This window comes from Sphaerodactylus townsendi, linkage group LG02, assembly GCF_021028975.2.
Source record: "Sphaerodactylus townsendi isolate TG3544 linkage group LG02, MPM_Stown_v2.3, whole genome shotgun sequence".
NCBI classification, from domain to species: Eukaryota; Metazoa; Chordata; class Lepidosauria; order Squamata; family Sphaerodactylidae; genus Sphaerodactylus; species Sphaerodactylus townsendi.
In genome coordinates this window covers 81596800-81610405 of record NC_059426.1, presented here as the reverse complement: position 1 = coordinate 81610405, position 13606 = coordinate 81596800, and the positions used below count along the sequence as shown (strand labels likewise).

At 44.0% G+C, this 13606-nt stretch overlaps 1 protein-coding gene across 1 annotated transcript; it reads left to right on the top strand.

The window, feature by feature from the left end:
- The first annotated feature begins 566 nt into the window (after positions 1-566).
- LOC125426313 (insulin-like) lies at positions 567-6355 on the top strand. The gene is made up of 2 exons (XM_048484571.1): positions 567-744; positions 6237-6355. Exons 1-2 carry the CDS (start codon positions 567-569, stop codon positions 6353-6355), a joined length of 297 nt encoding a protein of 98 aa, XP_048340528.1.
- The last annotated feature ends 7251 nt before the right edge of the window (positions 6356-13606 follow it).

Here is a 13606-nt window from a genome sequence, read left to right as displayed (position 1 = left end):
TGGGGACTTGAACCTGGATCTTTCTGATCTTACTATAACACTACGCTACATAGTTTCAAATTGTTTTTTGAAATGTATTTCTGGTGTACACCTGACTCTTTAGACTGTGTCCCTAAGCACATTACTTGGAAGTGAGTCCCATTAAACATTTCACTCAGGTAAGAATAACATACCACCATTATATCCAAGATCTGCTTCACACATTATGAAAAGATAAATTTGTATTTTCTATCATGTAGGCCAAGCCGGACTCAGCTCCCTGGACATGGGTCTGGAGGTGAGATATAGCATACATTAAGGCATTCAAGAGTAATGTTTTAAGTGCACTACATTTTTAAAAGTAACATATAAAGCAGTCCTAAACAAAAACAAGTCACCATAGCTATTAGTAAGCTGTTTTTGAAATTGACATTTTTTAATGAAGCAACAGAGGCCAGAGAACGGAGAAATCAACCTTAAAGCCCTTTAGATTGTGAGTGGTGGAAGTCAAGTAGCAGACTCTTCTCTTTGCTTTAACCCCATTTCCTCACCTCATCTTCTCTTGCCAAGGTCTTGCCTACATCACCATGGCTTTCTGGAACAGATTGTTGCCTTTCCTGGCATTACTTGCTGCGTTGGCTCCTATGGCTAATTATGCTGGCACCACTAAACAACTGTGTGGATCGGACCTAGTGGAAGCACTTATGTTTGTTTGTGGAGATCGGGGCATTTACTATAAGCCCAAAAAACGGTGGAAAGTCAAAGGTAACTTTTTTTGACTACTTAAACAGTACCAATAATGGATTTCTGCATTGAACTATAGAGACGTGAGGTAGGGAATTGCTTTTAGAAAGAAATTACAGTATTTTGATCAATAATTAAAAAGCAGATCATAGGTTGCATTCCTGAAGAAACTGTTTCAGAAAGAGGGCACATCTGACTTCCAGCTTCTGACACCACAATGGCTGCAGCTCTCCTGAGTGAGAGATGACCCTGTTGTCTCTTTTTCGCTTGGGTGATATATCTGAGTGATGGTAGCCCCCTGGATTAAAGGGAACTGCCAGAGAGAAAAACAGGGGTGAAGGGCACTGGGAGAAAACCAGAGGCCCCTTTCACTCATTAGAGCCTGCCTGCTACCATCTCGGCAACAGGAAAAGAAGCAGTTTTTGAACTACTTTAAGCTGTAAGTGAAGCTGTTTATTTTCTGAAGAAGATCAGAAATGGAAAATCGAGTCTCACCTTTCATCATATACTTCACCCAGCAAGAATTTATTTCTTACAAACAGATAAGTACAACTGAGTTATGTGCCTGATTTATGAAGTGCATCATAAATTTTGCCAGGTTGGAGACCTTGTTTAGAGCTCCATTAGTACTACATTGCTGGAATGCTCCTCAATCATTTTAAAAAAATAAAAATTTAAGAAGCTCACTTTAGAAAAGCTCACCCAGATTTATAATCCGTCCAGAGTAAAAACTGGAAACTGAAAGAAGAGGAAGAAATGGCTGATTCAAATGCAAAACATGAGCTATTTTGGATCCATCCATCCTTGTTTCACGTGACTAGACCAAATGCAGAGAACTGAATCAGTGCTTGCATCTGTACAGAAATATATATTAGAAATGAAAAATATGATGTGTAAAGTTGTTGGTGCATGCAAGATTTAGCAGAACTGAAAAAAGAAATTAATGGTCTGGCTAAAAAATATGCAGAATGTCTCAGATGACTCTAAAACCATGGAAACAAAAATGGAAGTTATTCAAAAGGAAATACAACACCATTCTTCTATGTTGGCAGCTCTTGTTGCACCTAAGAGCAAGAGCTAAAGGTAGATGGTCACTTAAGGCATAGTCATCAATAGAAAATGAAAACAGAAAATTATGCAGGTATGGGGAAATTAGATTATAGTCAATTATGCTGCATCCACATGTAGAGATGTGGGTAAAATTCCCAGCATTAGGACAATTTTCCATTTAGCTAGAGTTTGTTAAACAGCTGAGGAAACAGCTAGAGCTTTGTTAAACAGCTGAGCAAATTTTGCTAGCTCTAGGCCAGCTTGATTCCTAATTTGATCTTTCAAAGTATGAATGGCAGGAGTAAATAACAACAGTATTGCCTCATCAACTAAGGAAGAAAAGAACATTTTTACCAACTCTGGCATTAAAATCGCCTGCCAATATTATTTTATAGGTAGGAAAATTACTTTCAAGTTCTTCTATATATGCTGCTATATTTTTCCAAATAATTACTAAGATTTATAATTCAAACCAGTTGGAATATAAACATTTACAACAATCAGAAGATGTTTATCTATACAAAAACTTATTGCATATCCTAAAGGAGAACAATCTGGAAGAACTATTATTTATGTTAATTTATTTAACATTAGGATAGATAAACTACCCAAAGGATGACCAAATTTACTAGGTTTTGAGGCAGGAAAACAATATGGTGAATTGCCATTAAACTGTGCACTTGTTAGATTAACCAGGCTTCTTACAGTAGAATAATATGGAACTTCCTGAAATATTCACTGAAGCTGGGATTTTTAATCTTATTCCCCCTAGCCAGCGATGTTCCCTGAAAGAAGTCTAAGGCAGGGGGACTTCTGGCAGCAGGTCACTTCATCTAGAACCTTGATATTTGTTGACATTGCTTTGGACACAACCATTTTTGGTCCTCATAGGGCTTTACAGAAAGGTATACTAGAAATGAAAAATAAGACTGATAAAAGTTGATAAATGCATGCAAGATTTACAGAACTGGAAAAAAAGGTTAATGGTCTGGCTAAAGATATGCAAAAAGTCTCAGATGACTCTAAAACCATAGAGACAAAAATGGAAGTTAACCAAAAGGAAATACAACACCAGACTGAAAAATTAATTGGTCTGGAGTTAAGACAGAAGGAAATTGCATTGAGAATTCATACCTTACCAGAATCAGATGGAGAGGATTTGTGCAATGGCTTTCTACCAGAGCTAGCAAAATATATGTCCATCTCAGTTCCAGAAATATAAGCAAAAGTGGAGAAAATATATCATGTGAAATCACTTGCTGAACAAAAGAAAAAGGTGCCCTAAGACTGTGTGATGCATCTGACATTAAGATTAATGAAAGAAGATATACTCTGCATGCATTTTAAAAAGAGGTTGCATATTTGGGGTAAGAGTTGATAATCATGAAGGTTTTGGAGAAGGGGACAGAATTGTTACCTAGCTTAACAGTTAGAATATATTTTTAAAATAGCAATGGGGGAAATAGCTCAGCTTGGCAGTGTGAGAGGCAGGCTAGGTGGGATTTTTTAGACAGCTATACCAGAAATGGCTTTTGAAATGTTCCACAGAGAATACGAAGAGATCAAATTGAAGTTAAATACTTTTATAAAATTTTGGTAGAACAAACATACAGTGAGGCATAGAGAAGCTTACACACAAGTTCCTAAAGGATGTAAACAGGGAGGGAAAATAGGTTTGGATGATAGATTGGGAAGGGGAGTGACGGGGACTATAAGTTACCTAAGTTCAGCTGAAGAAGTCTTGAAGAAGGCAAGGATTCCTACGCCAGCATGGGAATCCAAGCGAAGGATGATATCATGTCTCAAACCAACCATACCAAGAGAGGTTCAGCCAGTAAAGAGCTGGAATGAGCCAGCAAGCTCACTAGGAGCTAGCTAGCTAGCCAGCTAGCACTAGAGTAGAGCCAGCAAGAACTTGGGGTGTGCTGTATTTTTATACCCCATGGCATAGTTTGAGGCGGGAGCAAGTAAGTTTCTATTCCTGGATTTTCTGGGTTTCCCATGCTGGGATTGCTGGTCTGAGCTAATTAATAGCTCATCTATTGTCTTCTAAATGTCAGGACAGTAGAGTCAATTGTTTCTTGATTGTATCAGGGGAGCCATGAAATGGCTTATGCAGAGTGTCTTCTAAGAGTCTCCGCCCAGGTATTCAAATTTGGCTGAGGTGTGTGTTGTCAGGAAAGGATCCATTGTTAAGGAGATGGTTTCTAAAGGCAGAGGAAAGGCAAAAAATCTGGTAGTAGGGAGTTTCCTAGGTTCTTTGTGTTAGTGAACTTCTTTGGTGGGGTAATCAAGATGCATGTCCATGGGGTTTCCAGTCTCAGCTGACTGCATTAACCCTTTTTAATGATCTCATTTTGCTAACAGACTTTTTTGCACAGTGTGGCCTGTATTAATATCTGGACATTCTGCTACACACACACAAATATATGGCTGTTGGCATTTGCCAGTACATATTGCAGGAAAATCATGTGAAATCCATATTTCAGTAAAGCGGGGTGTGAAGGGTAGGGCAACAGAATACAGAGTCCTGACAGAGGCTCTGAAGAAGAAAAAACATTCCCTTTAAATGGTGGCTACCAGAAGGGTTAGCCTTTACCTTTAATGGAACTCAGCAGAAGATCCTTGATATACAAGAAGCAAGAAATTTATTTACTGTATCAAGAACAAAAAAGATTTCTAAAGTCAGCAGTGGCGTACTGGTTAAGAGCAGGGCATTTTAATCTGGAGGAATCAGGTTTGATTCCCCGCTCTGCCGCTTGAGCTGCGGAGGCTTATCTGGGGAATTCAGATTAGCCTGTGCACTTCCACACGCACCAGCTGGGTGATCTTGGGCTAGTCACAGCTTTTTGGAGCTCTCTCAGCCCCACCGACCTCACAGGGTGTTTGTTGTGAGGGGGGAAGGGCAAGGAGATTGTAAGCCCCTTTGAGTCTCCTACAGGAGAGAAAGGGGGGATATAAATCCAAACTCCTCCTCCTCCTCCTCCTCTTCTTCTTCTTCTTCTTCTTCTTCTTCTTCTTCTTCTTCTTCTTCTTCCTCTTCTTCCTCTTCTTCCTCTTCTTCTTCTTCTTCTTGTACAGTATATTAAACTGGGAAAGTTAGAGGTCTAGAATAAATGGTGGGAGGAGGAGGTACTGAAATTATCTACAAAATATACTTAAAAAAAGCAGTGACTACCTAAAAGACCAGGGAGAGCAGAAAGTTATAAAGGCTTTTCCCCCTTATTTTAGTAAATAGAAAGCTGGTATAAGACATTTTGATTACTGGATATAGAATGTCTAGTGAATGATGAAAGTGAGGTGGAAGTCACATAGTTAATTGGTTTTTTTAGATCTATGTTCTTTTTTCTTTTTATTGGGGTCATAGTTTGTATTGGGGTTACCGTTATGGGGAACTGAGAGTGACAGTCTATATTTTCTTACCATCTGGTAGTTTAAAAAATTTGAATAAAAAAAAGACAAGATTGTGAAGTGAGTGGCAAGGAGGGGATTATGGGGGCAGAGAGGAAGCGTGATCATGGATAGACAGAAGAGCTATCCTATGCAAAAAGGACTCAAGGACCCCAAAAACTGGAAGCATCCCAGAAACAGATACTATTTAAATTTGCTTCAAGCTTTTTAAAAAAACCCACAAGCACATCTACACTTTATATCTCCTTCTGAAAGATGGTCTAGCAAGATGAGCATTCCACACATATATATGCTATTTAAAGATAAGAACATAAGAACATAAGAACATAAGAACTAGCCTGCTGGATCAGACCAGAGTCCATCTAGTCCAGCACTCTGCTACTCGCAGTGGCCCACCAGGTGCCTTTGGGAGCTCACAGGCAGGAGATGAAAGCAATGGCCATCTGCTGCTGCTGCTCCTGAGCACCTGGTCTGCTAAGGCATTTAAGAACATAAGAACATAAGAACTAGCCTGCTGGATCAGACCAGAGTCCATCTAGTCCAGCACTCTGCTACTCGCAGTGGCTCCTTTGGGAGCTCACCTGCAGGAGGTGAAAGCAATGGCCTTCTGCTGCTGCTGCTCCTGGGCACCTGGTCTGCTAAGGCATTTGCAACCTCAGATCAAGGAGGATCAAGATTGGGAGCCATAGATCGACTTCTCTTCCATAAATCTGTCCAAGCCCCTTTTAAAGCTATCCAGGTTAGGGGCCATCACCACCTCCTGTGGCAGCATATTCCAAACACCAATCACACCTTGCGTGAAGAAGTGTTTCCTTTTATTAGTCCTAATTCTTCCCCCCAGCATTTTCAATGAATGCCCCCTGGTTCTAGTATTGTGAGAACACGAAGGTAACAGGAAGTAACAGGATCCAATTGATACAAAGTTGGAACAGACTCTTGTCAGGGAAGGGCAGAGAACTGGAGGCTCCAACACCTGAAGAGGCGCCCAAAATTACGTCCCAACTTCTGCAATCATCTCTTGAATTAATCTAGGTATTCTTTCTGTCTTACAGCGAGGAAGGTGGATGCGAATGCATTCCTGAAATACCGCTTAAAGAAGAGAGGAATTGTGGAACAATGTTGTGAAAACGCCTGCAGCCACAATGTTCTAGAGAGCTACTGCAACAAGTAGAAAGGAATGGCAAGGGAGGCAAGATAAACTCGTTCTTGCACTTTCCAAGTCATGAATACAAATCCTACGAATCTACCTAAGAAGTTCTGCTAGTCATTGTGTGTGCATCTCTTGGGGAGCATAGTATAATTTTTTAAAAATTTAAAATGCCTGGTTTGTAGATTTAGTAGAATGCAATAATTGCCCCAATCTAGGGAACTCCAGCCCAGAGTGGATATAGAGTTGTAAGCAGGGGGAGATTGACATTTACTTTACACACCGGTTTTTATGCCTAATAAAGGTTTTGGATTTGGAATTGGAAGTATAGAAACATTGATATTTTTGTGTAGGAAATGTCCACCATTTAAAAATAAACTCTAGATACTCTAGACATTTACTTTATTAAGGGTTCCAAATATCAGCAACAAGATATTGCTTTAAATAATTATTGCAAAACTACTGCCCATGGGGCTTGAGGATGCAAAAGGCCCTGTTTCATGAAGATGAAGATTTTAAAAGAAAATGGGCATATATTGTAAGGGTCCATTACTCCAGTCATCAACAAAACTCAGGAAGATTTCAAGAGCTTTATTGGAACTGTCATCCCAGGCTCTGATAGCCAAAACTGAGGGGTTTTGCTCTCTGACCCCTGGTATACCTTTACAGTTTAGTTCAACCCCTAGCATCCTTCTACCCTCGCATTCCCATAATATCAGCATGTGAAAGACAGTGGGAACAGAGAGAACAACAGTAATGTTTGGGCAGACAGTTCAATCCTTCAGGAAGGCAGATAAGAGTGAAAGACTAAGCATTCTTAGGCTAGTTACTTTGCAAGCAGGGGAAGGCCTCCATAGCCTTGAGCGATGATAATGGTTGAGCCATCTGCAGCTGGGGTGTGAACTTGCCGGTTGTTGGCCCTGGGGGTTTTGGGTCACCATCAGGTTGGTCATCTGGTGCTGCATAGTCCTCATCTTGTGGCACATCTGGTTGCATTCTCTCTGGAGTTCGTCCTTCCGCTGGAGGGCCTTGGCCTCGTGACTCCATCTCCCGGCCCCCTGGTCTCGACCACGCTCGACCCCATCTGTTGCCGGCCCTGAGGTTGCCTCGCACTCTCATTCCCAGCATCGAGTTGGGTCTGCTGGGCACAGCCATGAGTCCTGACACTCTATGGAGTGGCTGATTTGGTCCCATCCAAAACTCCCAGCCGGGGTTTCTAGACTACGATCCAGGGCGGGAGTGAAGATGTCCCTCAGGGATGGTTGCGGGTGCTCCCTGCCCGTGGCACCATGGTTTCTGTCCAACGCACTGTCGGATGAGGTGTGGTTCCCTTTCTGCCCAGCCATAGTGCGAGTTGGTCTGGGTGTAGAAAAGGGGATCCAGTAATTTCGGCTAAATGTAAGGGTCTGTTACTCCAGTCATCAACAAGACGCAGGAAGATTTCAAGAGCTTTATTGGAACTGTGTCATCCCAGGCTCATATAGCTGATACTGAGGGGTTTCGCTCTCTGACCTTTGGTAATATACCTTTACAGTTTAGTTCAACCCCTAGCATCCCCCTACCCTTGCATTCCCATAATATCAGCATGTGAAAGACAGTGGGAACAGAGAGAACAACAGTAATGTTTGGGTAGACAGTTCAATCCTTCAGGAAGGCAGATAAGAGTGAAAGACTAAGCATTCTTAGGCTAGTTACTTTGCAAGCAGGGGGAGGCCTCCATAGCCTTGAGCGATGATAATGGTTGAGCCATCTGCAGCTGGGGTGTGAACATGCAAACTGTGAGGCGTGGAATGGTGCGGGCTTGACATATATCCTTAATAAATGATTGCTGGATTTAATGACCCTTATTATAGAAAAATCCCTTGAGGTGGTTAAAACATAGCCAGAGGCGTATGAGGGAAAAATGGCGCCCAGGAACAAAACCTCCTCCTGGTGCCCCCTGTGGATCACAGAGCCTTGCCCCCCACAGGTTGTGGAGCCCTGCCCTCCGTGGGTCACAGAGCCCTGCCTCTGTCCACGTCATCGTGACATGGGCGGGGCCTCCCTCAGCCCTGTCCACTTTGTCACAACAATGTGGGTGGGGCCGAGGGAGGCTCAAATCAGAACAGGCAGCAGGATGATGTCACCCACATCGTAATCTTCAGATTGCAATTCCCTTCTCTACTACAATTCCCTGCATTCTCCTCAACTGAAAATAACCTACCTGTGGGACAATTCCTGCATTTAAAAAGGAATTCTACTCAACAGTGTGATTACACCAATGCTGGTAATTATTTGGAGAAGCAACTTCAGAGTAGGAGCTAAGTTTGCAATATCATTTAGGCAGCTTAGAAAAAAGCAAATATGATTGACAGATTTACCTTACTTACCCTCATCTCCCATAGCAAAAGTTACTAATCAAAGACTTACCTGTGGACTTGACTTCATTCCCCTCAGCAGTAAGATTAGACATATAATCAAATGCTGGCCCTTATTAGTATATTCCTGCATGTGACTTGCCTCCATTAACTGACCTCAGGAGATAAGAATTTAACTTATCTAATGGTTAGAACTGATATAAGTACTCACATGACTAGAGATTCCAAACCTGATGGAAAAACGCTTCTGCGGCTCATGAGTGGCCTGCCATTGCGGGCTGGAGTGGACTCCCGGGTGAAAGCCATGTCATTGCCCTTATAAGGGCAATGATGTAACTTCAGAACTTGGACCGCTCATGCAAGGGAGCCAAGTTCTGAGCAGAACACAGTCCCACAATAGCAGCAGGCCACATCATCGCCAGGTGCCAGTAGGCGCCTGGCTATTTAAACGGCATCCACATGGGGTGAACTCAGTCTCGCTCTGGACACCGGAGCACAAGGATCGTCGATCACTGTGGTGGGTACTGGGGGGTGGCCTGGGGGGACCACCACAACAAGCACATTGGAGCATGAGGGCCAATGGCCGGTAGGACAGGCGGCAGGGGGGGGGTCCAACAAGGAGGGAAGCACATTGGGGCACCAGGGACTGCAAGTGGTATTTGGCTGCTGAGGCAAACAAATGGCAGCAGGAAGTTCACAACAAGGGGGGGGGAAGCACCATTGGGCATTGGGGCGGGCGGCTGACAACCAGCTGGTGGCCTGGGAGTCCCGTCCACCCCCACTCCACCCCCCCGCAGCTGGGAATTCCCTCCCACAGCAACTGGCTCTCCGTGCCGCTGCTTTAGTTCAAGGGAGGGGACTCGATGCTGATGTCCCAGATGTTTGGCTGGTTTTGGGCCCCATGCAGGTCCGGGGGGGGGGTGCTGGGCATTTGGCTCACTTGCCAGGGGAGCAACAGTTCATGCCTGCTGGCTTGGAGACTGCATAGGGTGGCAGGGCACAATGAGCGGAGTGACTGAGTTTGTTCCTTCTGCTTCTCCACATGAAGCCTGCTGGGGTGGTCTAGGGCAGACCTATGTGGTTCCTCGCCCTCAGCCTCCCAAATGGGCAGACCCGGCCCTGTCTTCACACATTTTTAAGAACCTGGTGGACATGTTTTTACAGCTGGCCCAGAATTCCCGTGGGGGGGGGCGCCACTCCATTTGCATCCACCTCAGCCACTTCACAGCATAGGTCAAGGCCCCTAAAGGGGCGGGGGAGTTCTGCTCTTTTCCAGGCTATCGAGGAAGAGGATGTGGTGACCTCCGCATCAGAGGGGGAATCTTCAGAGGCGGCACCAGTGGACCCCCTGTGTCGCAAGAAGAGTAGGAAGATGGGGGGCGGCATTCTTCTCGTCGTAGAGATTTATCGTCTTCATCAAGCGAGTACTCTTCAGACAAGGACTCCCTTCAGGTGGACGGGGCATTTTGGGAGAATAGGGCGACCATTCCCTCACTGCCGCCTGGTCTTAGCAACCACAGGGATAGGAGCCTGGGTTTTCTGAATGGGATCCCCCTCCACCAACCCCTTTTGCTGGTAGCAAAACCCCCAGGTCGCCCTCTGAATAAGAAATTGAAAGAGAGGGCACTCAATGGGTACTACGTGGATGTTTTTGACTTCATCCACCCAGGGTCCTCCCCAGGTACCACAGGCTTGTTGTCTGCCCCACAAGCAAATGAAGGAGGGACATTTGACAATTGACTCCTTGGTTTTGGGGAATACATGACCTTGATTGCAGCGGCATACTCGCTGCGGGGTTGGCAGTTGGCAGCTCATCAATGTCACGTCCTGAGGGCCAGGACCACTGTGGGGGGGACTCAGTGGCAATTACAATACAATACAACAACCTTTATTAAGCATATTAAAATAGGCTCCAGAGCGTTACAGACATTTCTAAAGTACAAATCAAAAGTACATTCAAAACACAGACAGATAAACTGTATCTAGCATTGGACGTTACTTAGAAAATTCTGCCACTTGTAAAAGAAATTTTGCTACTTTTTCCAAGAGTCTGTGTTATTTAACAAAAGCTCCACAACAGAGTTGTCAGAGTCTCTTTCAGATTTGTCTAAGACCCACCCAGGAGAGAAATTCCTAATACCGACATATCTCGGACAATCAAGTATAATGTGAGCAAGAGTCTCCACTTGGTTTTTACAGTGTGGACAGACCCGATCCTGGAGAGGTAGCGACCCTTTGTAATGGCCAATGGATAGGTAGCGACCCTTTGTAATGGCCAATGGAAAAGTATTGCATCTGACCCTTGTAATAATCCATCTCTGTTGGGGGTTCAGTTAATAGTTCCCTATGTGCCCCTGTTCTGGTACTATTCTGACAGAAAGGGGTGAGCATGATTTATTTGCTTGGCCCAACAAGATATGGTATTCCTGTTCTAGAAGTCTGCTTTTTAAGGTTTGCAGAATCTCTCTAGGTGACAGCATACAGAGATCTTCAAGTATTAAACCTAGAGAGTAGATTTGTGATTTAAGAAGTTGATACCATTCGGAGGCAAATAGGTCTGGGCGCATAATATATGTTAAACGGCACTCATCAGAGTTAAAACATAGTTTGATCCAATACTTGAATGTAATCAGCCATGCTTTTGTTTCAAGTAGGTTCTGACCAGTTTGTAAGCATAGTACACCATATGGTACAGAGTGTAGTACCCCAAGTATTTTGTAGAGGAAGCCAGATTGTATTCTTTCAACTGAGTGGTTCCATGCAGCTATCCATAGGGGAACTCCATAGAGAAGTTGCTGAACTACCTTGGAGTTGAAAACCTTTAGAGCTGCAGTGGCAATTAATTATGATGAGGAAAGTCAGAGGGCTTTATCCAGCACCTATGATGTTCGCTTGAACTTGATCAATAGCAAGGCATGGATGATGCTGGTCCAGCCATTCGCACGCCCCCCAGAGTCAAAGTTTCAAAAGGAAGGGCAATTTTAGGGGGGAAGGGCCACACCTAGTGTGTTGAGGGTACAATCAGGGCAGGTGCCAAAGGCAAAAGTGTAAATTTGAACACTCCTGTGAAACCTGCTTTGGTCCCCATGCCAGGTTACTGTGCCCTAGAGGGAAATGGCTTCAGCCCTTTCGAGGAGCCTGACTCCCTGACAACACAGCCCCCAGGAAGGAAGGGGGGTCAGGCCTTACCGCAACACCTGCTTCAGGCTAGTTTTATGGGTCAATGCTCTTTACAAAGCCTTGCCTTTCCCCCCATTAAAATCATTCCATCATCTAATTTGCTAGCCACTTACCACAACTAGTAACAACTGGTAATACCACAACTTACCACAACTGAGTTCTGCCTTATCCATCATCTGTGTTACCCAAGGGGCTCCTCAGTTAATGACTTATTTGACCCGGAGCTCAGCTCAGTATGGTATGCATCCTTGGACCATGCTATCACCTTGATTAGAGCATGTGCCCCAGGGGCCATGTTGGCTAAGTGCGACATTCAGTCTGCCTTTTGCTTGCTCCCCATTCACCCCGCTGACTTCTGCCTATTGGGTATCAAATTTAATGGTCAATGGTATGCTGATAAAGCTATGCCTATGGGTTGTTCAGTGGCCTGTGCAGCCTTTGAGTGCTTTAGTTCCTTTCTGGAATGGGTGGCCAAGGGCCAGCCTGCTTGTCACCCGCTATTTGGATGATTTTTTATTTGTGGGCAGGGCGGGTATCCAGTAATGCCTCAACAGGCTACAATCCTTCCAGGCTCTTGTGGCTGAGCTAGGCGTTCCCCTCACCAGTGAAAAGATGGAGGGGCCTGCTACCAATGTAGCTTTTCTAGGAATCACCCTGGACACTGCATGGGTTACATCCAGCCTACCTTTAGACAAGGTCAAAAGACTACAGGCCCTATTGCAGGAGCTGGTTTATAAAACAAAATGCACCTTAAAGGACTTCAGACCTTATTGGGGCACCTGAACTTTGCTTGCCGAGTCATTTCTGTAACATCTGTAGTTATGAAAACTTTTGAAAGGCTAGTGATGTACCATTTGAAAACCATCACAGATCCACTGTTGGACCCCTTGCAATTTGCATACCGAGCAAATAGATCGACAGATGATGCTGTTAATATGGCTTTGCACTATATCCTACAGCATCTTGAATCGCCAAAGACCTATGCAAGGGTCCTCTTTGTTGACTTTAGTTCAGCATTCAATACTATCAGACCGGACATTCTTCTAATCAAACTAAATCAGCTAGCAGTACCTGAGCATATTTGTAAGTGGATCACAAGCTTCCTAACAGATAGGAAACAGCAGGTGAAGCTAGGAAAAATTACATCAGACACCTGTAAAATGAGCACAGGGGCCCCCCAAGGCTGTGTACTTTCACCACTTCTCTTCTCTCTGTATACCAATGACTGCATCTCAAATGATCCATCTGTTAAAATACTGAAATTTGCAGATGATACAACAGTGATTGGTCTCATTCGAGACAACGATGAAACCGCATACAGTCGGGAGGTTGAACAACTAGCCTCGTGGTGCCACTGGAACAATCTAGAACTGAACACACTTAAAACACCGTAGGAAATGAGTGGTAAGATTTCAGGAGAAACCCCTCCCATCCTACCTCCTCTCCACAATACTAGACAAACACACCGGAAGGTATCAACAGTAGAGACCTTTGTAAGATTTCTAGGCTCCACTCATATATCACCTTCATGACCCTAAAATGGACACCTAATCAATCAAAATGTCATTAAAAAAAAAAAAAAAAAAAAAAAAAAAAGCGCCTGACAACAAAAGAATGTTCTTTCATGCGCCAACTCAGGAAGCTCAAACTGCCCAAGGAGCTGCTGATACAGTTCTACAGAGGAATCATTGAGTCTGTTATCTGCACCTCTATAACTGTGTGGTTTGGTTCTGCAACC